Source organism: Rhinopithecus roxellana, chromosome 8 (assembly GCF_007565055.1).
Source record: "Rhinopithecus roxellana isolate Shanxi Qingling chromosome 8, ASM756505v1, whole genome shotgun sequence".
NCBI classification, from domain to species: Eukaryota; Metazoa; Chordata; class Mammalia; order Primates; family Cercopithecidae; genus Rhinopithecus; species Rhinopithecus roxellana.
Window position 1 is genome coordinate 10,993,549 of NC_044556.1, and position 25,374 is coordinate 11,018,922.

Genomic DNA, 25,374 nt, shown 5'->3' on the forward strand with positions numbered 1-25,374 from the left:
GTTCAAGACCAGCCTGGCCAACATGGTGAAACCCCATCTCGACTAAAAATGCAAAAAGTAGCCGGGCGTGGTGGCGAGTGCCTGTAATCCCAGCTACTCGGGAGGCTGAGGCAGGAGAATCGCTTGAACCCAAGAGGTGGAGCTTGCAGTGACCCAAGATTGTGCCATTGCACTCCAGCCTGGGCGACAGAGCGAGACTTCATCTCAAAAAAGAAAAAAAAGCTGGGCGTGGTGGTAGGCACCTGTAGTGCCAGCTGCTTGGGAGGCTGAGGCAGGAGAATGGCGCAAACCCGGGAGGTGGAGGTTGCAATGAGCCGAGATGGCACCACTGCACTCCAGCCTGGGTGACAGAGCAAGACTCCGTCTCAAAAAAAAAGTATCAGTGCCCACGTCATAAGGGCACAGCTCGATAGCTGGTTCCTAAAGTGAACATGGAGCAAAGGTGGAACACTGCGGTCCTTAGAAGCTGCCTTGCTAAGGGGAACTCGCCCTTAACACCATCTATTCATCTCAAGGCCCTTGCTTTTTATGTTGATTTTTCAAAAATCACCTAATAGTTTGACCAAATACTGTAGCTCTCCCGATTGTGTGTGTGCGTGTGTGTGAGACAGAGATGGAGTCTTGCTCTGTCGCCCAGGCTCTTGGCTCGCTGTAACCTCCGCCTCCCGGGTTCAAGAGACTCTCCTGCCTCAGCCTCCTACGTAGCTGGAATTACAGGCATGCGCCACCACACCCAGCTAATTTTTTGTATTTTTAGTAGAAATGGGGTTTCGCCATGTTGGCCAGGCTGGTCTCAAACTCCTGACCTCAGGCGATCCACCCACCTTGGCCTCCCAGAGTGCTGGGATTACAGGTGTGAGCCACTGTGCCCGGCCTTTTTTTTTTCCTTTTGTTTTTTTTTTTTAGAGTCAGGGTCTTGTTCTGTCACCCAGGCTGCAGTGCAGTGGTGTGGGGATCACGGCTCACTGCAACCTGCACTTCCTGGGGTCAAGTCATCTGCATGCTCAGCCTCCTGAGTAGCTGAGAGTAGGTGCCCCACCACCACACCTGGCTTTTTTTTTTTTTTTTTTTTTTTTTTGGTAGAGACGGGGGGTCTTACTATGTTGCCCAGGCTGGTCTAGCACTCCTGGGCTCAAGCGATCCTCCTGCCTCAGCCTCCGACAATGCTGGGGTCACAGGCGTGAGCCTCCCCTCCCTGGCCTCCTTTCCAGTGCTTATGTCTACAGTTGCCCCTCCTGGTCCGATTGGATTGGCAGATGTCGCCAATACGATGTCAAATAGCGAGGAGCAGGGAGGGTTTTTGCTTTCTCCGGTCCTTGACGGCGGCAGCTCGGTCCGCCTGCAGGGCTGAGCCCGTCTCTCAGACAAGGAAATTGGGGCCTGAGAGGTGAGCCGGTCCCAGAGGCAGGGCGAGGGGGAAGCGGGAGTGGGGTTTGCAGCGGACCCAGCCCTGCCTCCCCCCTGCAGGAGATCGTCAACTTCAACTGCCGGAAGCTGGTGGCCTCCATGCCGCTGTTCGCCAACGCTGACCCCAACTTCGTCACGGCCATGCTGACCAAGCTCAAGTTCGAGGTCTTCCAGCCGGGTGACTACATCATCCGCGAAGGCACCATCGGGAAGAAGATGTACTTCATCCAGCACGGCGTGGTCAGCGTGCTCACCAAGGGCAACAAGGAGATGAAGCTGTCCGACGGCTCCTACTTCGGGGGTGCGCTGGAGCGGGGCGCGCCTGGTGGGGAGGGGGCGCGCGCCCCCCGCGGTGTGCAGAGCCGGGGGGCTGCGGGCTGCGGGCTGGGCTGGGGCAGGCACCGGGGAGAGCCTGGGTGGGAAGCGCCCAAGCTGGCCAAGGTGCAGAGGCCGGGCCGTGCGCCTGGGTGGGGAGGGCCGCGGTGCCCGCCCCGTCCAACGGCCCTGCCTGCCACGTGCAGAGATCTGCCTGCTCACCCGGGGCCGGCGCACGGCGAGCGTGCGGGCCGACACCTACTGCCGCCTCTATTCGCTGAGCGTGGACAACTTCAACGAGGTGCTGGAGGAGTACCCCATGATGCGGCGCGCCTTCGAGACGGTGGCCATCGACCGCCTGGACCGCATCGGTGAGCAGGCCGGGGGCGTGGCCGGGGCAGGAGGGGTGTGGCTGAGGCCTGGGGGCGTGGCTGGGGCCGGAGGGGTGTGGCTGAGGCCTGGGGGCGTGGCTGGGGCAGGAGGGGTGTGGCTGAGGCCTGGGGGCGTGGCTGGGGCAGGAGGGGTGTGGCTGAGGCCTGGGGGCGTGGCCGGGGCAGGAGGGGTGTGGCTGAGGCCTGGGGCCTGGCTGGGGCAGGAGGGGTGTGGCTGAGGCCTGGGGGCGTGGCCGGGGCAGGAGGGGTGTGGCTGAGGCCTGGGGGCGTGGCTGGGGCAGGAGGGGTGTGGCTGAGGGTCGGGGGCGTGGCCGGGGCAGGAGGGGTGTGGCCAAGAGCCAGGGACGTGGCTTCGACGGTGGCAAGGGGGAACGGGCGTGGCTGTGGCATCAGGGGAATGACTGGGGCAGCGGCGTGGCCAAGGCAGCAGGGGTGTGGCTCGGGCGGGGGCAGTGGCTGGCCACTCCTGGGACCCTTTTGGGTCTACAGGCTGATTTTCTGACCTATTGCCCTATTTTGGCCAGGGGCAGCCTGTTTCCCAAGGAAGGGAATACACAGGGTGTTTTTGGTTGTGCTGAATGCTCGGTGAGCCCCTGCTGTGTGCTAGAGGGGCAAGGGGCAGACCCGTCGGCCCACTCAGACTCCCAGGGAGGCTTATGGACTGGTGATCAAATCACACACGACTGGGCTGTGTGCCAGCAGGGGAGGTGGGGCCGGTGGGTTTCCCTGAGTTGGGAATGCAGAGTGGAGACCAGGGTAAGGGATGCCACGTGGAAAGGGGGAGGAAGGTGTGTTCCTGGAGTGGACACAGCACGTCCCAAGGCCCCAAGGCCACGTGGAAAGGAGGCCTAGAGTCCAGAGAGCCAGGGAGGCCTGGAGGAGGTCGGGGAGGAAGGGGGAGCCAGACACACAGGGCCCAGTGGGTGGCAGGGAGAGTTTTGACTAAATCAGGAGCATCAGGGAGCCATAGAGGGTTCTAGGTGAGCAGAGGACCTGGTCAGATTGTATCCGCCAAGGCAGCCCGTGTCCAGGAGGGAGACGGTGACTTGGCCTCTGAGGGGGCAGTCTCCGGGGCAGGGAGGGGCAGAGCCCTGATGACTGGATGTAGGCGCGAGGGAGATCGCGGCTCGTGCTGCTGTTTGTGGGAATGGGAATGAAGACGGTGGCTGAAACGCAGGACAGGTGCGATGGAGTGGTGTCAGGGAGCTCCCCAGTGTACAGTAGGAAGCACTCCACAACTTGCTTTATACAGTGAGTACGCAACACATTCCTGAATATCAGGTGTTTAGGTTATACCTTCTGTATGCAGCAGGCGCTGAGCACAGGCTGTTTACAGGCAGGTGTTCTCGGTATGCCTGTGGCACACTGGAGGCACTCATTACATAATCAGCACATACAGATGGTACACATGCATACTTGCTGTACAGTGATACCCGCTCCATGTACACAGCAGGCATTAAATACCTGCTTGCTGCCGGGTGTGGTGGCTCACACCTGTAATCCCAGCACTTTGGGAGGCCAAGGCAGGCGGATCATGAGGTCAGGATCATGATCCTGAGGTCATCCTAACACGGTGAAACCCCGTCTCTACTAAAAATACAAAAAATTAGCCGGGCGAGGTGGCGGGCGCCTGTAGTCCCAGCTACTCGGGAGGCTGAGGCAGGAGAATGGCGTGAACCGTGGAGGCGGAGCTTGCAGTGAACTGATACGGCGCCACTGCACTCCAGCCTGGACGACAGAGCGAGACTGTCTCTCCAAAAAAAAAAAACAAAACACCTGCTTTCTGTATGCAGGTGCTTCATGCATGCTCGTTGTGCATAGCAGGTGCCTGTATACAACAGGTACTCAATATCCATACTGTAGGCAAGAGAGGCTACATGTGTGCTTATTGTATACAGTAGGTATTAAATACATGTTTGCTCTACACTGCAAGCACTCCATGCGCACCTGCTGTGTAGAGTAGGTGCTCGGTGCCTGCTTGCTATATCCAGCAGGTGCTCCATGTATGCGTGCCGTGTAGAGTAAGTGGGTGCTCGGTGCCTGCTGTACGCAGCAAGTGCTCCCTGGGCACGCGCTGACGCCCCCTCTCCTGCAGGCAAGAAGAATTCCATCCTTCTGCACAAGGTGCAGCATGACCTCAACTCGGGCGTATTCAACAACCAGGAGAACGCCATCATCCAGGAGATCGTCAAGTATGACCGTGAGATGGTGCAGCAGGCCGAGCTGGGTCAGCGCGTGGGCCTCTTCCCGCCGCCGCCACCGCCGCAGGTCACCTCGGCCATCGCCACGCTGCAGCAGGCCGTGGCCATGAGCTTCTGCCCGCAGGTGGCGCGGCCGCTTGTGGGGCCGCTGGCGCTCGGCTCGCCGCGCCTCGTCCGCCGCCCGCCCCCGGGGCCCACACCTGCCGCCGCCTCACCAGGGCCCCCGCCCCCTGCCAGCCCCCCGGGCGTGCCCGCCAGCCCCCGGGCACCGCGGACCTCGCCCTACGGCGGCTCGCCCGCCGCCCCCCTTGCTGGGCCCGCCCTGCCCGCGCGCCGCCTGAGCCGCGCGTCGCGCCCACTGTCCGCCTCGCAGCCCTCGCTGCCCCATGGCGCGCCCGGCCCCGCGGCCTCCCCGCGCCCGGCCAGCAGCTCCACGCCGCGCCTGGGGCCGACGCCTGCTGCCCGGGCCGCCGCGCCCAGCCCGGACCGCAGGGACTCGGCCTCGCCTGGCGCCGCCGGCGGCCTGGACCCCCAGGACTCCGCGCGCTCGCGCCTCTCGTCCAACTTGTGACCCTCGCCAACCGCCCCGCGGGCCCAGGTGGGCCGGGGGCGGGGCCGTCATCCAGACCAAAGCCATGCCATTGCGCTGCCCCGGCCGCCCGCCCGCCCAGAAGCCATAGACAAGACGTAGGTAGCCGTAGTCGGACGGACGGGCCGGGCCGGTGGGGCAGCCCCTCCGTGCCCCTGGCCGTCCCCCCTCATCGCCCTGCGCCCACCCCCATCGCCCCTGCCCCCGGCGGCGGCCTCGCGTGCGAGGGGGCTCCCTTCACCTCGGTGCCTCAGTTCCCCCAGCTGTAAAATAGGGACGGGGCGGCCCAGTGGCCGAGAGGAGCCGGCTCTGGAGCCCCGCCCGCCCCCTGCCCTCCAGGTGGCCCGCCGTCCGATGAGGATTGTTTTTTAAGTGCAATACTTGGCCCGCCAGCTTCCCGCTGCCCCCATCGCGCTCACGCAATAACCGGCCCGGCCCCCCTCCACGCGCGTCCGGCGGTGACCTCCGGGAGCAGCACCCCGGCTCCCTCCAGCACCGGCACCGAGGGGCGGGCCTGGCTGCGCAGGGCGCGGGGGCGAGGCTGGGGTCCCGCCGCCGTGATGAATGTACTGAAGAGCCGAGGCAGCAGTGCCCCCACCGTGGCCCCCACGCCCCATTAACCCCCCACACTCCCATTCCGCGCAATAAACGACAGCATTGGCGCCCACCCTCGCCACGTATGATTGCTCGGGACGCCCAGGGCGCGCACCCTCACTGAAAAAAGTTTCTGGAGGTGGCAAAAGAGCTTTATTTACACACTGGCACAAGGCCCGCCGGGTGTCAGCTGAAAAAGTAGGTGGAATGCTTCACCCGCTCCAGGTCGAAGGCCCCTGCGGAGTGAGCAGAGCGGACAGCGTGGGTGGCACGAAGGCCCCGCCCTGGCCCGCAGTTAGAGGCGCCCTTGCGCGGCTGTCCGCCCGCCTACCTGGCTTGGGTACTGCCTGCAGTGTCGCCTTCAGCTGGCTGGCCTCCCAGCACCGGGAGAGCTTCTGGGGTCTGGGGCTGGAAGCAGGGTGGGGTGAGGCTGAGGCCAGGTTTTGGGGGTGGGGGGGTGTCCAGGTAGGGTAGTTAGGGTCAGGGAGTGCCTTACTCAGGGCAGAACCGCCGGACCAGGAACCTGGACAGGTCCTCCAGGATGGGCTCACTGTGCAAGCGGACAAACTGCTCCCGGCACACCTGGGCAGGAGAACCCCCGTGGGTGATCAGGCAGGGTCTGGGCACCACCCTACCCAATGCCCCGGTGTGCCGGGCCCCACCCATGGATGGACTAAGGCTCAGACGGGGGCACCTGGTTCATGACGGTGACATCAGCTGCGTGGGTCCAGTAACAGTCATGCACAGAGACGAAGGTCAGGCCCTTCCTGCGGGCAGAGCAGAAGTCTCCTGAAGGGAAGGGAGCCCACAGGGCCGCCCCGCGACGAGCATCTGGCCCTGTGCTCGGCCCTGTGCTCAGCCCTCTCCACTCAAGGTCCAGGGAAGGCCACCCTCCTCCAGGCTCGCCCCACCCCTTGCCCAAACATCCTGGGTTTGGCCTCAGCACAGGCCGAGGAAATGTTCTCAGAAGCCTCCTTGCCCCACACCTGCTGCCCCCCAGGCTGCTGTGGGAGCCTCAGCCCCGAGGGCAGCTGCGTTGTCCCCTCCTGCCAGGGCCACCACCCCACGTCCTGGGCGTTCCTAGCTCCTGTGGCCAATAGATGCTGCTGGAACGACCTCCACAAGCCCCAGATCTAACCACACACTACGGTGCTCACCAAGAAATGCCCACCAGGAAGGGGCAGAGCCCATGCTTGGCTCTCCCCGTCAGGCCACAGCGGGGGCGGGAGCTGACAGGACCACCTTCACATTCGGGGAACAGAGGCCCCACAAACACAGCAGATCCACTCTGCCCAGACCCTGCACCCAGCACTGTCCCTTCCTGGACCCTGCTTTGCCAGCTGTGCCCTGGTAGCCATAACAGAGGACCCTGGGAGGCGAGCAGCACCCCTGCCGCCCAGAGATGCCCACCTGTAGCAGTGCAGGGCAGTGAGCATCATATGCGAGGAGTCCAGCGAGTGGATGAAGTTCGGTGGGAAGCCATTCTTCTGCTTACGCGTGTTGGGCTTCCTAGGAACAGGCAGGTGCCGGGTGGGGGCCAGAATGCACTCCCAACCCAGGGACGCCCCTAACTGGCCACTGTCTCCACTGTGGCTGCTCCCCCGGCCAGCCCCCCAGCCCAGGCCCCCCACTCACTGGCTGATGTCTCCGTTGTGAGTGTAGGTGATGCTCTGAATCCCACCTCCTACTTGCTAAAAAGGGAAGGAGCTGGTGAGTCCCACCTGAGGCCCACCACAGTGGTGGTACACTGGGATAGGTGTACACTGGGATGGGAGTACACTGGGACAGTATGGGGTGATACACTGGGATGGGGGTACACTGGGACGGTAGTACACTGAGATGGGATGGGGTGATACACTGGGGCGTGGTACACTGGGACGGGGCACACTGCGATGGGATGGGGTAATACACTGGGATGGGGGTAAACTTGGGTTGGGGTGATACACTGGGACGGGGGTACACTGGGACGGGGGTACACTGGAATGCGACAGGGTGGTACACTGGGACAGGGGCACACTGGGACGGGGTATACTGGGATGGTGGTATACTGGGATGGGACGGGGTGGTACACTGGGACGGGTACACTGGGATGGACACCCTGGGACGGGGATACACTGGGATGGGACGGGGTGGTACAGGGGTACACTGGATGGGATGGGGTGGTACAATGGGATGGGGGTACACTGGCATGGGTACATTGAGACAGGATACACTGGGACGGTGGTATACTGGGACGGAATGGGATGGTACACCGGGACGGACACACTGGGACGGGACAGGGTGGTAAACTGTGATGGGTTACATTGGGACGGGGATATGCTGGGACGAGGGTACACTGGGATGGTGGTATACTGGGACAGGATGGGGTGATACACTGGAATGGGGGTACACTGGGACTGGATGGGGAGTTACACTGACCTTGACCTTGAGCTCCAGGCGGTAGGGCTGGATGATGGGGATACCCAGGGGTGTGACCCACTCCACCACGGAGCCCATGTGGGAGATGAGGCGGGCGCTCTCGGTCAGCCAGTGCTGCAGGACACAGGCCGTCTCAGAGCTGGGGGCTCAAGCCAGGGCTCCCATCCACTTGCTCAGAGAGCCCTGGCCGAGCGGGGACAGGACAGGACGTACCTGGATGGCCCGGGTCCCCGAGAACATCTCCTGTAGACTCTTGAAGACCTGGCGGACAAGGTAGTGGGAGGCCTCCCACACGAACTCCTGCAGAAGACGGGCGGCAGGTGCGAGTCCTCAGGGGCTGGCCCGTTCGCGCACTATCCCCCCATTTCAGAGCAACTGAGGCCCAGGGCCTGGGGGTGATGGGGCCTGACACTCCCAGTCGGCGAGAGATGCCCAAGCCCTAGCAGGCAGGCAGTGGTCTAGGGGAACAGCTGGGTCTTCTTCTGGGAGGCTGGGTCTGTGGCAAAACCGTCCGACTTTTAAATGGCAGTGAAACCAACGTGTTCAAAGTGCTACAGGCCTGGCGCACCTGGGGAAAGTCGGTCAGCTCCCGGAGGCGCTTCTCAATCTGCAGACGCCCGCCATAGCGGGTGACCCCGTACACCACAGTCATCACCGTCTGCTTTACCACCTTGCGGGTGATGAAGCCTTCCAGCATCTGTGCCACCTGCGTGCCCCGCTGGGCGTCCTGCCTACGGAACACTTCCACCTGCACCACAGGAAGGCAGGTGCACGAGTCAGCCCTGCCAGCAGCCCAGGGGCCACCAAGCACCCATGAAGCCCTCGAACGACATCTGCCCGGGAAGCCCCCGCCCCAGCCCCACCACATCCTCAGGATAGGTCAAGGTGAGGGCGCCTGGGGCCGAGACTCAGGGCCCACACTGCCCCCACACCCAGATGCCCCGGGCAGCAGGTAACAGGGCACGCCCCACCTGCGCAGCCACGCCGCTGTACACATCCTGCGGCACATCCGAGGGCTCCAGATTGACAGAGGCGGCGCCCACGCTGTCGCGGCCCAGGGCAGCATAATGCTGTAGGCCGTTACAAGAGCCGTCCTGAGGGAGGGGCCGCAAACGGGAGATGGAGACTCAGAGGCAGTGATGTGTGGGGCCCCAAACTACCCCCCAGGTCGAGCCATTTCTAAGGCTGTGCACGCCCAGCCAAGTGCACCTGAGCCCTGCACGCTCCCAGGAAAGGCCAGGAGCCACGGCTCCTGGACCCTCTAGGGCCACCTCCAAAAGACACCACAAGAGAAGGTGAAATCTCACACCCTCAAGTCGAGCCCCAGACCAAGTGCACACGGCATGGCCTCAGGGGCCCACCCTGCTGGCTCACCTGATGGACCGGGAGGTGGGAGACGTAGGCAGCAGGGTCGGAGGAACGCACGGCATTCGCCACCTCCATACAGCAGGCCAGCGTCTGCCAGGGTTCCTCAGCGCCCATCCACCACTTCCGGCCCTGCGGGGACAGCGGGTGTGGCGGGCAATGAGGCACGGGCGGACTTCCTGAGCCCGCTGGGGGGGGGTGTGGTGCAGGGAGGTGGGAACAGAGAGAGGAGACGAACATGCCTGACAGTGAACACGGGACCCATGTGGGTGAGAACGGGGCACTGACTGGATGAGTCCTTTACAGCCACAGATGGAAGGTGAGGGCTGCGGGTGGACGGGGCTGAGACAAGCGTGCCTGGAGGCACCAGGGGAGGGGGGGGACGCGGGGGCGCCTGGGGAGAGAGCGCGGGAACGCCCAAGGGAGAAGAGAGCGCAGGGGATGTGGGGGCGCCTAGGGAGGAGCAGCGGGGGCGAAGGACGGGGGACTAGGGGTCGCCAGAGGAGGAGGAGGGAGCATGGGGGAGGAAGGAGCGCGAGGGATGCGGGGGCGCCTGGGGAGGAGGGAGAGCGGGGCGGAGGAGAAGGGAGCATATGGGAGGCAGGGGCGCGGGGGGGCGCCAAGAGGAGGGCGGGCGGGGGCGCCTGGAAAGGAAAACGGACGGAGGAGGAACGTGGGGGCGCAGGGGAAGGGGGGAGGAGAAAAAGGGAGGGCGGGGGCGCCCGGGGAGGAGGGCGGGCTGGGGACACGGGAGCGCAGGGGAAGGAGGGAAGGAGAAAACGAGAGGACCTGGGGAGGAGGGCGGGCAGGTGATGCGGGGGCAACAGAGGAGGAGAAAGGCCGGGAGGCGCGGGGGCGCAGGGGGAGGGGGGAGAGGGAGGACAAGGGCATCTGGGGAGGAGGGTGGGCAGGGGACCCAGGGTCGCAGAGGCCCTGCCCCTACCGTCATGGGCTGGTCCGCCGAATCCAGAATATCATCCATCACCTCCTCCGCGAAGGCCAGGCGCTTCCGCAGCGGTTCGCGCTTCTTGAACCCGGTAAGGTTGACCAGGTGGATCTTGAGCCAGTCCAGGCCGTGCGGGCCGAGTGGGCGGCCCTGGGCGAACTCCAGCAGGGCCCGCGCCAGGTCGCTGCCCAGGTGGTTGAAGTGCGGGGGGCATGGGTAGGTGCGGCCGCGAAAGTCCATGTTGTGCGGCAGCCAGAAGACGCGGTCCCGCAGGTGCTGCGCCAGCGAGAAGCGGTACAGCGCTTCTGCCCGCAGGCTGTGCATCTCACGGGCCACCTTCTGGCAGCGCGCCAGCTCACGGTGCAGCTCAGCCTTGCGGGCGGGCGCGGCACTGTGCGGCAGGTGGGCCTCCGCCGGCTGGGGAGCCTCGGAGGGCGGGGCCGGCACGCCTAGCTCGGGGCAGCCCTTGGCCTGGAAGAGCTGCAGCACCAGGTCCAGCACGCGCCCGTTGACTCGCCAGGCGCAGTTGCCCAGTTGGGTGAGAGCGTCCAGCGCGCCGTGCAGCGCGGTGGGCGGGCAGGTTTCCAGCAGCTCCTGGTGCTGCGTGGCGCCTTCCACCGTGCGCATCAGCTTGGTGGGGCTGAGCAAAAAGCCGCCCGTGTGCGGGGAGGTCCAGGGCAGCGGGGGACACAGCATGGGCACGTCCACCGCCTCGAAGGTCAGCGTGGGCTCCGCGGCCGTCTCCCGCAGCTGCACGTAGGCCGGGTGCGGCTTCAGGACGCCGATCTGCTGTGCGACAGGCAGATGGGTCAGGGCCCCCGCTGCCGGTGACTTCCTACCGCCGCCCTTTAAACTCGGTGAGAGAGACCGGCTCCCTGACCACCAAGAAACCAGTGTGGCCTCCCACGAACAGAAGCCACCTCTAGAAACGCCGGACAGCTGCGCGGACACCCATGGTGTGTCCCGAGTCCTGGGAGGTACTGATGGCTGCGCTGAGATCAAGGCACCACCCAGAGGCGCCAACCCCATGGGGTCCCTTGTCCCCCCAGCAGGATGCCCCCCAGCTCAGGAGGACACTGCTGTCTGGCACCTGCTGGACGTTGCGGAAGGAATACACATGGTAGAGCACGGGAACAAGCCGGGAGGAGCCATGCGGGTTGTTCAGGCTGGACGGCATCTGCGTAGCCTGCACCAGCATCTCCGCCAGCTGCTTGCCCAGCTCCATCTGCACTGGCAGGGGCCAGGGCTGCTCCCGCAGGGCCTCGGGCGCCCCCAGCACCTCCCAGTACTGCCGCGGCAGGCAGGGGTTGGGCACCTGTGGGACAGGGCGGTCAGGGAGCTGGACATCGGGACCTCCGACCCGACGCCCCACCGCCCTTGCCTGCTCCCCCGGTGGAGCCCTGTCAGAGGCTGACGCTTGGGGGCAAACCCGGCTGCCCCAGAGAGGGAGAGCCCCCACCCACCACTGGCCCCGGCCTCACCTTGGTGTCAGAGGCCAGCAGATGCAGGTACTTCCTGTAGTACGTCTCAAGCGCCTGCACCTGACCACTGAGCTGCTGCCTCTGCACCACGTGCCGGCTGAAAGTGCGTGCACTCAGCTCCCGGGCCAGGGTGGTGAAGGACTCGCCCGGGGCGGGCAGCCCCTGCAGGACCTGGAGAAGGAGGCCGTGAGTGCCCGCCCGTCCCGCCCGGGGACCCGGCCGCGAACAGGAAGACGCACCTCCAGAAGCATCCGCGCCACCTCGCGCTCGTCCAGCAGGCACAGGAAGGGGTACAGTGAGAACCGGCCCTTGTGCACCTCGTCCTCCAGGCGGTTCTTGGTCTCCTGCAGCACCCGGCACAGCGCTTTCTCCCAGTGGTCCCGCAGGGTCTGCAGGGTATTCCGCTGCGAGGGACGAAGGGCCTGGTGAGCCCCATGGCAGCTGGCGGGACCCAGGCTCACAGGACGGGGGTCACCACAGCTCCCTGCGGAGACCTCGTGGCCCTCAAGGCCCCTGCTGTGTGTTCCGGGTAGCTCCCCACCCCGGCCTGCGCTTCGGTGCACCTGAGGCAGCCAAGAGCACAAGCCCAGCCGCAGAGTGCGCAGCACCACAGGCCGGGACCCAGCCTCAGGAGCCCACAAGTTCCCCTGAGCGGCAGCCAGGCTGAGACCCTAGGCCCTGCATGCCCAGACCAGGGCATGAGCAATTCAACCGCATGCACTGAGCTCAGCCCCCGCGGCGTCACCACCCCGCCTCAGCTCCTACCGCGTGCATGACCTCCTTGCTTGGCAATGCGGGCTTCTCCACAGACACCACGCACACCTTGCTGGCCAGCTCCACGCAAAGCTGCTTCTCAAAGAGGGACTGCAGGGTCTTCAGGGGCAAGTGCAGCTTCGGGTAGGACACCGGCCCATCCTGCAGGGATGGGGGTAGTGAGGTCGGGGGCTCAGCCGGAGGGAGATCTGCCCTCCCAGGACCCCGAGAAGGCACGGGAGCGCGCGTTTCTGGCCTCCTGCACATTGCTGACCGCCATCGCTGGCGGGGAAAAGCGGGCGGTAAAGTCAGTGCCAGTGTTCAAACCAGAGGCCTTGGCCCCTCCTGACCTCGGGCCCTCTAGATGGGACAGTGGGCATCGTCGTGGGGTGGGGGACGGTGGTGCTGGGAGCCGGCAGAGCCTGGGGAGACCATTCACTGCGCCCCCAGATGTTTGCTGTTTTCTCCTCAAACTTGGAACTGTGTGAATGTGACCCATCCAGAAATAGATGAATTAAATATAACTAAAGCCCAGCACTTTGAGAATCAAAGGCTTAGGTCCACACAAAAGCTTGTACACAAACGTTCACAGCCGCATGACTCATAGTAGTCAAGAAGTAGAAACAGCCCAAGCGTCCATCAACGGACGAACAGACCAGCACGGCGCGGCCATCCACGCACCCGAGCATGACTCAGCCCTGACCCGGGCCGCCTCGCGGATGCACCGTGAGGACGTCACGCTCAGTGGGAGATGCCAAACATAAAGACCACGCAGTGTGCAGTCCCATTTCCATGGAATGTCCAGGGCAGACTCATCCACAGAGATGAGGCGGGGATGGGGAGCGACACGGGATGGAGATGAGGCTTCCTTCTGGGGTGATGTAACATTCTGGAATTAGACAACTGTGAATATACTAAAATCGCTGAATTACACCTTTAAGAGGGTTTTATGGCAGGTGAATTACACCTCAGTAAAAGACAAGCACACTGCATGCACCTGGCAGCCCCATTCGAACGTGCTGCTCTCGCCTGTCACCCCACCCTGCCTCTGGAGTGCCCGACCACCTCATCCGCCCAGAGCCCACACCCTTAGGGCCAAGACCCTCCCAGCTCTGGCTCCTTCAGTCTTCTTGGAGGAGGAAAGGAAGAATCCAGGGCCCGGCCCAGGTGAGCCCTGCGCACCAGGGAGGCCCACTGGTCTGAGCTGAGGCTCCAGAGACCCCCTCAGGGCAGCTATGAGGACTGAAGTCCGTCTGCTGGACCCCACGTGGGCTCACCTTGGCATACACATCCCTGAGCAGCTTCGAGGTGTTGACCGCGGGCGGCGGCTGCCGCGGGAGGCTGAAGGTGGGTTTCACCTTGTGCACAGCCTTCAGCACAGTGGCCTGCTCCTCCTCAGACAGGGGCACGGCGGTGAACAGTGCCTGCAGCTTCAGCCCCTCCTGGCTCATCTGTTCCAGACACCTGCGGGGCAGCAGGCCTGCCTGAGGGATGGGCCAGCCCCATGCTGGGCTTCCACAGAGCCTGGGGCACCTCGTGGCCACCTCCTGCTAGCCTGCAGTCCTCAGGGCAGCTGTCAGGCCGTCCATGGGTCCCCAGCCCCCAGCCCAGGCACTGTCCCAGATCTTAAGACCCTGGCAGGAACGTGGTGGGGGGTGGGGGGTGGGGGGTGGGGGGTGGGGGGTGGGGGTGGGGCCCTCTCGACACCACCTACCTTTCAATGGTCCCGGCATCCTGGTCCTGCCTCCCCAAGCACTGGAGGGCGGCCGCGTAGGACAGCAGGTCTGGGGTGAGGCCAGCATCCTTCACCATCAACAACACATACACCAGCTCCTTGAAGGCCCCCTGGGAGACCAAGCCAGGGTGAGGGTCTGGGGGGATGGCCCCTCTGCATTCCCCCCTGCTCCCTGGAGACCCCTTCTCTGTAGCCACCAGCTCAGCAGGCGACAGGGTGACCAAGCAGGAGTGGCCAGCTGGGCAGACAGACGCGTCCCTCTGGGTTCTCACACAGGCTCTACCTGCAGAGGCGGCCGCATGGCCTGCCAGGTGGGACTGTGGGAGGCGCACGTTCCTGTGGGAGGAGGCTTGTCAGTATTTTTAAATTTTCGTATTTTGAGAACACAAATGTGCCCAGTTTTGGGGTTCTGAAATTGATCCTTTCCAGGTCAGCCAACCTCAAGGTATGCCAACTGCATAATCTTTTCGAAGGACTTGGCTTCACTGTTCTCTACCGCTTCTGCCTTCCGTTTCATTTATTTTTCATTTTTGTAACCTCATTTGCTTGCTTTAGGTTTAGTGAGAAATTCTTTTTCTAGTTTCCTAAGGTAAAAGGTAAAGTATTTCGTCTGAGATGTTTCACCTTTTTTTTTTTTCCCCAAGACGGAGTCTTGCTCTGTTGCCCAGGCTGGAGTGCAGTGGCATGATCTCGGCTCACTGCAACCTCTGCCTCCTGGGTTCACATCATTCTCCTGCCTCAGTCTCCTGAGTAGCTGGGATTACAGGCACGCACCACCACGCCAGTTAATTTTTTGTATTTTCAGTAGATGCAGGGTTTCGCCATGCTAGCCAGGCTGGTCTTGAACTCCTAACACCATGATCCACCAGCCTCAACCTCCCAAAGTGCTGGGATTACAGGCATGAACCACCACGCTGGGCCATCACCTTTTTTTTTTTTTTTTTTTTTTTTTTTTTTTTGAGACGGAGTCTTGCTCTGTCGCCCGGGCTGGAGTGCAGTGGCCGGATCTCAGCTCACTGCAAGCTCCGCCTCCCGGGTTTATGCCATTCTCCTGCCTCAGCCTCCGGAGTAGCTGGGACTACAGGCGCCCGCCACCTCGCCCGGCTATTTTTTTGTATTTTTAGTAGAGACGGGGTTTCACCGTGTTAGCCAGGATGGTCTCGATCTCCTGACCTCGTGATCCGCCCGTCTCGGCCTCCCAAAGTGCTGGGATTACAGGCTTGAGCCACCGCGCCCGGCCAGGCCATCACCTTTCTTAATGTAGGCATTTTATGGCTATAAATTACCTCTGAACACTGCATCCCAGAACTTCTGGTACATGATGTTTTCATTTTCATTATTTCCAAGTGTTTTCAAATTTCATACTTTACTTCTTTGGAATTTTTTTTTTTTTTTGAGATGCAGTCTCCCTCTGTTGCAATCTTGGCTCAATGAAAGCTCCACCTCCTGGGTTCAAGCGATTCTCCTGCCTCAGCCTCCCAAGTAGCTGGGATTACAGGCATGCACCGTCACATCCAGCTAATTATTTTGTATTTTTAGTAGAGATGGGGTTTCACCCTGTTGGCCAGGCTGGTCCCAAACTCCTGACCTCCAGGGATCCACCTGCCTTGGCCTCCCAAAGTCCTGGGATTACAGGCGTGAGCCACCGCGCCCAGCCCAATTTTTTTTTTTTCTTGGGAGAGAGGGGTGTCTTGCTCTGTTGCGCAGGCTGGTCTCAAACTCCTGGGCTCAAGCAATCCTCCTACCTCGGCCTCCCAAAGTGCTGGGATTACAGGCATGAGCCACCACGCCTGGCCATGTATCCTAAAATTTCCCTTGCAATTTCTTTTTTTTTAAATCTAATTTTTGGCCAGACACAGTGGCTCATGCCTGTAATCCCAGCACTTTGGGAGGCCAAGGCGGGTGGATCACGAGTTCAGGAGCTTAAGACCAGCCAGGCCAACATAGTGAAACCCCATCTCTACTAAAAATACAAAAAAAAAAAAAAATTAGCTGGGTGTGGGGGCACATGCCTGTAATCCCAGCTACTTGGGAGCCTGAGGCAGGAGAATCAATGGACCGTGGAAGGCGGAAGTTGCAGAGAGCTGGGGTCTCGCCACTGCACTCCAGCCTGGGTGACAGAGACTTCGCTGTCGACACAGACTTGGAGGTTCTTTTTTTTTTTTTCTTTTTTTTTTTTTTTTTTTTTTTTGAGACGGAGTCTCGCTCTGTCACCCAGGCTGGAGTGCTGTGGCCGGATCTCTCAGCTCACTGCAAGCTCCGCCTCCCGGGTTCACGCCATTCTCCTGTCTCAGCCTCCCGGGTAGCTGGGACTACAGGCGCCGCCACGTCGCCCGGCTAGTTTTTTGTAGTTTTTAGTAGAGACGGGGTTTCACCGTGTTAGCCAGGATGGTCTCGATCTCCTGACCTCATGATCCGCCCGTCTCGGCCTCCCAAAGTGCTGGGATTACAGGCTTGAGCCACCGCGCCCGGCTCTTTTTTTTTTTTCTTCTTGAGACGGAGTCTCGCTCTATCTCCCGGGCTGGAGTGCAGTGGCCAGATCTCAGCTCACTGCAAGCTCCGCCTCCCGGGTTCACGCCATTCTCCTGCCTCAGCCTCCCAAGTAGCTGGGACTACAGGTGCCCGCCACCTCGCCCGGCTAGTTTTTGTATATTTTAGGAGAGACGGGGTGTCACTGTGTTAGCCAGGATGGTCTCGATCTCCTGACCTCGTGATCCGCCCGCCTCGGCCTCCCAAAGCGCTGGGATTACAGGCTTGAGCCACCGCGCCCAGCCTGGCTCTCTCTTTAAAAAATAAAAAATCTAATTTTTTTTCTTGTATTCGTTTTTCGTGAGATCCCTGCTCTGAGCAATTTCTTCTTTGACTCAGTGGCTGCTTAAGAGCTGTCTTCAACTGTAAAAGACTATTCCAAAGGGTAAAAAATTCCCTCGCATCCTCCCACGCCATAGTCCTGCAGTTTTAACACATGCTGTGACACGAGGTGGCCACACACCAGACACATGAATTTCGGGGCATTTTTTTTTTTTTTTGAGACGGAGTCTCACTCTGTGGCCCAGGCTAGAGTGCAGTGGCGCCATCTCAGCTCACTGTGAGCTCTGCCTCCTGGGTTCACGCCATCCTCCTGCCTCAGCCTCCCGAGCAGCTGGGACTACAGGCACCCGCCACCACGCCCGGCTAATTTTTTGTATTTTTAGTAGAGACAGGGTTTCACTGTGTTAGCCAGGATGGTCTCGATCTCCTGACCTTGTGATCCGCCCGCCTCGGCCTCCCAAACTGCTGGGATTACAGGCGTGAGCCACCACACCCAGGTAGTGTTGGGGCAGCTTCTAAATGACTTCCATGTGTGTGGCCAGTAGACCTCACTGGCCACACACAGTCCTTAAATTAAAATATTTAGTTCTTCCCTTTCACCAGCTTCAAGTGCTCAGTAGCTACACACAGCTGTTGGCAGACGTGGAAAATTCCCAATATCATAGGAAGTTCTACTGGATGGTGCTGGTTAGAGTATGTGGCTGGGTGCGGTCACTCATGCCTGTAATCCTAGCTCTTTGGGAGGCTGAGGCAGGCGGGTTACCTGAGGTCAGGAGTTTGAGACCAGCCTGGCCAATATGGCAAAAGCCCATCTCTACTAAAAATACAAACATTGGCCAGGCATGGTCATGAGTCCCTGTAATTCCAGCTACTCAGGAGGCTGGGGCAGGGAGAATTCTTGAACCCGGGAGGCAGAGGCTGCAGTGAGTCGAGATCATGGCACTGCACCCTACCTAGCCTGGGCAACAGAGAGAATCCACTCAAAAAAAAAAAAAAAAAAAAAAAGATAAAAGTAATGCCTTAGCCTGGCAAACATGGTGAAACCCCACTGCTACTAAAAAATAAAAATGAAAAACATTATCCGGGGTGGTGGCGCACCTGTAATCCCAGCTACTCAGGAGGCTGAGCTCACAGCTGAGCAACACCCAGGACTGCCGGCTACCCCTGAACACCGGGAGAGGCAGGAGGGGCCCTGCTAGAGTCTCTAGACTTCGGGTCTGCAGACACTTGAATTTCAGACTTCTGGGCCAGTGCCGCAAGTGCGTTTCTGCTATGCCAGTCGCCATGTTTGTGACACCTCATCACAGCTCCAGGCTGACCACAAAAGCGCTGTTACAGTGTGGGCTCTCTGTTGAGGGAATTCAGGGGGCTTGTGACCTTGGAGGGGAAAATACACGACCCTCTGCCTCAGCCTTCCTGGAGTTTAGTACCCCTACAGCAACGTGAATGAGGCAGCAAGGCACCTCGACCTTGTGGTGAGGACGCTGCAGACTTCGCTGCAAGAGTGGCTCCAGCGGATCCTGAATTTCGCTGTTTTGATGAATTAATAAAGAAGCGTATCAAGTTCTCTACCATGAATTGCTCTTAATGCTGTGATAACTGTATTTTAACATAACAGTATCCCATGTTTACCCAAATATTAAGCCAAACTTTTACTGCTGTTTCTCAAATTAGGGTTGAAGGACCACGGGGTGGAAGAAAGCTGGGAATGTGTGCTCCCTTGAAGCGTGTATAAACACCACCCTCCAAAACAACCAAGGGGTCCAAGGAGAAACTCTGGCTGGGCACGGCGGCTCATGCCTGTAATCCCAGCACTTTGGGAGGCCAAGGCAGGCAGATCACGAGGTCAGGAGTTCGAGACCAGTCTGGTCAACATGGTGAAGCCCCATCTCCACTAAAAATACAAAAAATAGGTCGGGCGCAGTGGCTCAAGCCTGTAATCCCAGCACTTTGGGAGGCCGAGACGGGTGGATCACGAGGTTAGGAGATCGAGACCATCCTGGCTAACACAGTGACACCCCGTCTCTACTAAAAAATACAAAAAACTAGCCGCGTGGTGGCGGGTGCCTGTAGTCCCAGCTACTCGGGAGGCTGAGGCAGGAGAATGGTGTAATCCCGGGAGGCGGAGCTTGCAGTGAGCTGAGATCCGGCCACTGCACTCCAGCCTAGGCGACAGAGCGAGACTCTGTCTCAAAAAAAAAAAAAAAAAAACAAAAAATAGCCGGCGTGTAATTCCAGCTACTCAGGAGGCTGAGGCAAGAAAATACTTGAACCCAGGAGGTAGAGGCAGCCATGAGCCGACATCACGCCACTGCACTCCAGCCTGGTGACAGGAGACTCCATCTCTAAGTAAGTAAGTAAATAAATAAATAAATGGCAAGAGGAGTTGGAAAACATCCCAGATGAACCACAAGGAAGACATTGGTGGGATCCAGCTAAAGCCGTGCTCACAGGTGGTGAGCACCCACGTTTCACACAGAAGGATCTCAGCACAGTCACCCGACCTTCCACCTCAGGAAACCAGAGAAAGCAGCAAAGTCAATCCCAACATCAAAGTCTCATCCTGACCAGGGCTCTGCAGGCTGCCCACCGATGAGGCCAAAAGCGCCCCCTGCCCAGACGGGTTCACGGGCCCTGAGAAAGACCGGGAGAAATTGCCAAAGACATTAGCAGAATTTCTCCCTACTTTTTTGGTCATTTTCAAAATTTGAGAATCACATGTGATTTGTATTTGAAAAGCCTGAAAGAATTATTAAAATAAAAAACAAAGGACTTGAACCTGAGAGCTAAGAGATAAAAGTCCAGTCTAAATGAGGGCAAGTTCCCGTCTCCAACGACCAGGGCAGGTGTCCCGGCTCCCAGCTGCACTCACCTGCCGCGCCCAGCCAAGCATGACGGTGTTGTACATGTCCAGAGTGAGCAGCTTCTGCTTCTGCCGCTGGCTGTGGTGGGTGACCAGCAAGTGGTGGGCGAGGGGCAGGTGGTCGGTGAGCAGGCAGCACTTGAAGAAGGCCAGGAGCTTCTGCTGCTGACCTGAAAGCTGGGCCTGCGTGGATGGGGCCCGCCCCACGTCGAGGCTCAGCTTCCGAGGGGCCTCCTGCAGCACCCGGGGCAGCTGTTCCTCCCAGGAGCTCTTGGGGGCCAGGAACGTGGCCAGCTGTTTGCTCAGGAGCCGGGGCTTCACCTGCAGGTGCTTGGGCAGCACCTTGAACTCCCCACTCTGGACTTGCATCTGCAGGTTCGCCTTCAACTGCTGTATGTGCATCCGCTGGACCTGCTTTTCCTTCTCCAGTCTCTGTGTCCAGCCGCTACAGGGCACTGGGCTGGCAACCTTGGCCCCCGTCTGGACCTTCCTGGGTGGCTGGAGGCCACCATCTCCACTGCCACGTTCTGGGAGCCGCGCCACATCCACCCTGTTCACCACCACCTCAGACACGCTCTCAGCCTGCAGCTGCCGCACCCGCGCCTGGAGCACTGTGAGAGGCAGAGGGGGAGGACGTCAGAGGGAGCCCCCATTCAAGCACCCATCTCTCTGGACCCCGAGCCGGGCCAGGAGGTGCAGGTGGCTGAGCTCACTGGGACCCAAGGCATGAATTCCTCGTATGTCCCAACAACGCCGTAAGGTCTGCCCCCTCCTTTCCAGACACACGCACCTCCCCACCCGAGCCCCGAGCCCCACAAAACTCAGCAGCCCAAACAAGTTCCCACCTAGACCCGCTGCACCGCGTCTTCCCGGTCCCAGGCCACTCCAACCCTCCAGGTTCTCCCTGGTCACTGGCCACTCCGACCCTCCAGGTTCTCCCTGGTCACGGGCCACTCCGACCCTCCAGGTGCCCAGGCCAAGAACCCCGGGGTCTCTGACAACTCCCTCTGTCCATCTCTCAGTACCTCCTCCGGGCTTGCCTCCAGAATCTATCCAGGTCGCCCCTCGCCTCCCCAGCCTCCCCTGCCCCTCCCACTCAGTCTACCTCAGGGCCTCCGCACAGGCTCCTGGGACCCCGAGCCACCCACTCCCTGGCTCAACCGTGGCCTGCAAGTTTGCACCCTGCCTCAGCAAGACCCCCCAGCTGGTGGAGCTGCCACACACACACTCCTAGGCTCCCATGGTCTAAGCTGGTGGATGCTGAGTTAGTAAACACTGAGCCACTGCTTCCAGGGAGAACAGGGTTCCTGTTCGTGCTGCCTCAGGTTGCACTTTTGCCAACCAATCAGTGCCTAAATGTTTTGTGTCTAAGGAAGCCTTATTGGAAATCTATCGCTGCCTGGGCGTGGGGCTCACGTCGGTCATCCCAGAACTTTGTGAGGCCAAGGCAGAAAGATCACCTAAGGTCAGGAGCTCGAGACCAGCCTGGCCAACATGGTGAAACCCCGTCTCTACTAGAAATCCAAAAAATTAGCTGGGCATGGTGACGTGTCTACAGTACCAGCTACTTGGGACGCTGAAGCAGGAGAATTGCTTGAGCCTGGGAGGCAGACGTTGCAGTGAGACAAGATCACACCATTGCACTCCAGCCTAGGAAACGGAGTGAGATTCCATCTTAAAAGGCCGGGCGCGGTGGCTCAAGCCTGTAATCCCAGCACTTTGGGAGGCTGAGACAGGTTGATCTCACAAGGTCAGGAGATTGAGACCATCCTGGCTAATACCGTGAAACCCCGTCTCTACTAAAAAAATACAAAAAACTAGCCGGGCGAGGTGGCAGGCGCCTGTAGTCCCAGCTACTTGGGAGGCTGAGGCAGGAGAATGGCGTAAACCCGGGAGGCAGAGCTTGCAGTGAGCTGAGATCCGGCCACTGCACTCCAGCCTGGGCGACAGAGCGAGACTCCATCTCAAAAAAAAAAAAAAAAAGATGGTTGAAATAGGCCAGGCATAGGGCCACGCACCTGTGGTCCCAGCTACTCCGGAGGCTGAGGTGAAAGAATCACCGGAGCCTAAGAGTTCCTGGCTGCTGTGGGCCGTGATCAGGCCACCGTGCTGCAGCCTGAGAGACAGAACAGGACGCTGTCTCAAAAAAAAAAAAAAAAAAAAAAAAAAAAAAAAAACAGGCAGCCAGGTGCAGCGGCTCACACCTATAATCCCAGCACTTTGGGAGGCTGAGGTGGGCGGATCACAAGGTCAGGAGATCAAGACCATCCTGACCCACATGGTGAAACCCCATCTCTACTAAAAGTACAAAAAATTAGCCGGCCTTGGTGGTGCACGCCTATAGTTCCAGCTACTCAGGAGGTTGAGGCAGGAGAACTGCTTGAACTCAGGTGGCAAAGGCTGCAGTGAGCCAAGATCGCACCACTGCACTCCCGCCTGGCAAGAGAGTGAGACTCCGCCACAAGAAAAAAAAAAAGATTACTGAAATAAAAAGACAAGTGTGGCGTCCGCCTTCAGTGTGCACCAAAACTCAGAAGATACTTTTAGTATTAACAGGTGAGAGGTTTTTTTTATCTTTTTTGAGATGGAGTTTCTCTCTTGTTGCCCAGGCCGGAGTGCAATGGCACGATCTCGGCTCACCGCAACCTCTACCTCCCAGGTTCAAACGATTCTCCTGCCTCGGTCTCCCAAGCAGCTGGGATTACAGGCGTGCATCACCATGCCTGGCTAATTTTGTATTTTTATTTTTTTTGAGACAGAACCTTGACCTGTCGCCCAGGCTTGAGTGCAGTGGTGCGATCTCTGCTCACTACCACCGCCTCCTGGGTTCAAGTAATGCTCCTGTTTCAGCCTGCCCAGTAGCTGGGATTACAGTAGCTGGATTACGTCCACCACCACGCCCAGCTGATTTTTATATTTTTAGTACAGACGGGGTTTCACCATATTGGCCAGGCTGGTCTTGAACTCCTGACCTCTTGATCCGCCCACCTTGGCCTCTCAAAGGGCTGGGATTACATGTGTGAGCCACCACACCTGGCCAGGTTCCTTCCCTTTATAAAGGCTCTCCCGTCTCTCCGTTCCCGGATGGCTGATGGATGCAGACAGGATGTGGGGCAGGAGCAGCGGTGGGAAGCAAGCACAGAGAAGCTCGCACCACCCTCCGACACCACCAGCCAGGACCTGCCACCGCTGGAGCCTGGGCTGTCCCTCCCAAGTTTCGCAGTCATCCAGTCTCCATTAGGCGCCCACCCCACAGAGCCAAGCCAGGCAACCTGAGTCAGTTCAGGGTTCACGTCCTGGCTCTGCACATGTGGCCTTGGGGGTCTCTCCAGATATAATATTGAGCCTCACTGTGTCCCTGGAAAGTGGGAGGACCTGGTGGGGTTCTGGGGAGGGGAAATTACGAAAGCTCCAGGAAGGAGCCTGCTAGGCAAGGACAGGGCCCACGAGCGGCGCAAGAGACGTTCCAGTAACGCCGTCGGGGCCCGAGAGATGGAGACCACCCTCAACCTGCCTCAGAATCTGAGCCTCCGCCTTTTCTCCCGGCAGCAGGCGGCGGACTCTCCTCTCCCGGGCCGCCATGGAGGTCGCGCTTACCCTCCAGCAGCTCCACGTGGCCCCAGTCCTTCCTGCGGTCTTGGTCTTGCTCCTGGGGGCTGGCGGACGAGCTTCTCCTGGGGCCGCAGACGCCACCGAGGGTCCCTGCGGGAGAGACGAGGGCGGTTGAAGGGGGCCGGGCGTGTGGGCGGGGCCGTCCGCAAGGGCCGATGCCGCAGGGGCGAAGGGCAAAAGAGCCCTAAACGCAGCGGAAACTGAGCACGGGCTTAAGTTGGAAAAAAAACTGACCGCGCGAAGGTGGAAGGGGCCCCGCCGCGGTGAACACGGGCGCGGAACCGCGGAGAGGGCTCCCCGCACTCGAGGTGCAGCAAGTCAAGGGTTAAGAGCCCTAAACCCCACACCTGGGGTCAGGAGGCTCCATAAGAAACCAGGAGTCAAAGGTCAGAGTACACTGAGGAGCCTCCGTCGGAACAGCGGGCAAGGGCGAGTGGAAAGCGGGGCCGGGTCGGCGGGCTCCGCACACGCAGCCGCAAACGGGCAAAGGTCAAAGCGCCAAAGGCCCCGGCCGCGCGTGGGGGAGCGCGAGCCGCGGCGTGGCCCCCGGGCTGCCTGGCCGTCTTCCTTCGCGTTACCTTCTTTGGCGAGGAGCACCGGGCGGCCGCAAGGCGGCAGGACTCGACTGAGCCCCGCCGCGCCGCGGCCCCAGCAAAGTACCGACATCACGCACGCCACTCCGGTCGCCGCCGCCGCCGCCACCCCCCTCCCCTCACCCGACTAGCGCCTGCGCAAGCATCCGCGCTGCCTGCCGGGAGTTGTAGTTTCATGGTCGACAGCGGCTGCGAAGGGACACTCCAGCCGGAAGTGCACTGTCGGAACTACAACTCCCAGGATGCAGTGGGACCCATAGTCGCGAAGGCATGCGCCGATGGAACGCTCTGATTGGCTTCTCCCGCTGTTTTCAAAGGGGGGCGGGACAGAGCTGTTGCCGTGGCAACTGGGGGACTCGCAGGCTGTCTTCCTGAGGAGGAACCTCAAACCCGGACATTTTTTCTCTTTTTCTTTTTTGTTTTTTTTTTTGGACGCGTTGTCACCCAGGTTGGAGTGCAGTGGCGAGGTCATAGCTCAGTGCAGATTCGAACTACTGGGGTACAGAGATCCTCGCCCCTCGGCTGGGATTGCAGACCACGCCACCGTGCCCGGCTTTTTTTTTTTTTTTCCAAGGAATACTCTCATCTCATAATGAGGACAGCATCTGCAATTTAGAGATTCCTGTCTGCAACCTTCATTGTTCCAACGACAACTTTTGGGTAAGAGCTAATAGGATGCCCTCTATCGTGGAAGAAGCTGAGGCTCAGAGAGGGTCAAGTTGCTGGAATACACCGCACGCGCGACCTCAGGGAGGCTGGAAGGAGAGAAAGCCCCAGTCCAGGAGACTGCCAGCCTCCGGCGTCAGTTTACCCTCCAGTCTCCAAGCCCTCAGGGGCAGGGGCGGAATGGAGCCGCAGGCTTGGATTCGCCTAAGTGGGGCGAGGTCAAGGGAATGAAATAAACCCCGGAGCCTGGAGCCTGCCGTGGTCTCCGCGTGATCCTGCCTAGAGGAGCAGGGCAGGAGCTTTAGCATCGAACCTGGAAGGCGTCCCCACCTGTGTCGTTCAGCTGGGGCAGCAGGCCAGAGTGGGGAGTGCCTGCTCTGGGGCAGCAGGCTTGCGAAGGGTGAGAATAGGAATATCTGGGGGTAACTGTGTTCCAGGCTGATGTCACAGTTGCAAAGGGGAGCTGGTTTGGTGGCTCAGGCCTGTCATCCCAGCACTTTGGGAGGCCGAGGCAGGTGGATCACCTAAGGTCAGGAGTTCGAGACCAGCCCGGCAAATATGCAAACATGCCTGGCAACAGAGCAAAACCCCATCTGTAGTAAAAATACAAAAATTATCCAGGTGTGGTGACAG

At 60.2% G+C, this 25,374-nt stretch overlaps 2 protein-coding genes across 4 annotated transcripts in view; one reads left to right on the forward strand and one right to left on the reverse strand.

The window, feature by feature from the left end:
- The window catches only part of HCN2 (hyperpolarization activated cyclic nucleotide gated potassium and sodium channel 2), a 36,019-nt gene extending 30,450 nt beyond the window's left edge, over positions 1-5,569 (forward strand). The window contains exons 6-8 of the mRNA XM_030937047.1: positions 1,468-1,708; positions 1,929-2,093; positions 4,210-5,569. Of these exons, the coding sequence (XP_030792907.1) occupies positions 1,468-1,708; positions 1,929-2,093; positions 4,210-4,886 (1,083 nt within the window). The 3' untranslated portion in view covers positions 4,887-5,569. The remainder of the gene's footprint in view (positions 1-1,467; positions 1,709-1,928; positions 2,094-4,209) is intronic.
- A 67-nt stretch (positions 5,570-5,636) lies between these two features.
- On the reverse strand, positions 5,637-24,257 carry POLRMT (RNA polymerase mitochondrial). Of its 3 annotated transcripts, none has more exons than XM_030937046.1 (21): positions 24,061-24,257; positions 23,468-23,572; positions 19,880-20,481; positions 14,176-14,306; positions 13,739-13,925; positions 12,531-12,623; positions 11,948-12,112; positions 11,709-11,879; positions 11,318-11,542; positions 10,225-11,016; positions 9,291-9,413; positions 8,888-9,010; positions 8,485-8,664; positions 8,130-8,216; positions 7,917-8,030; positions 7,134-7,189; positions 6,909-7,007; positions 6,193-6,265; positions 5,995-6,080; positions 5,830-5,906; positions 5,637-5,734 (listed from the first exon to the last, which is right to left on the reverse strand). In XM_030937046.1, the coding sequence occupies exons 1-21, from the start codon at positions 24,146-24,148 to the stop codon at positions 5,685-5,687; spliced, it is 3,627 nt and encodes a 1,208-aa protein (XP_030792906.1). In that variant the 5' UTR covers positions 24,149-24,257; the 3' UTR covers positions 5,637-5,684. The 3 variants fall into 3 exon arrangements, with proteins under 3 accessions (XP_030792906.1, XP_010373244.2, XP_030792905.1); XM_010374942.2 differs by having other exon boundaries at positions 10,225-11,013; positions 12,474-12,623; XM_030937045.1 differs by having other exon boundaries at positions 12,474-12,623.
- Between the last annotated feature and the right edge of the window lie 1,117 nt (positions 24,258-25,374).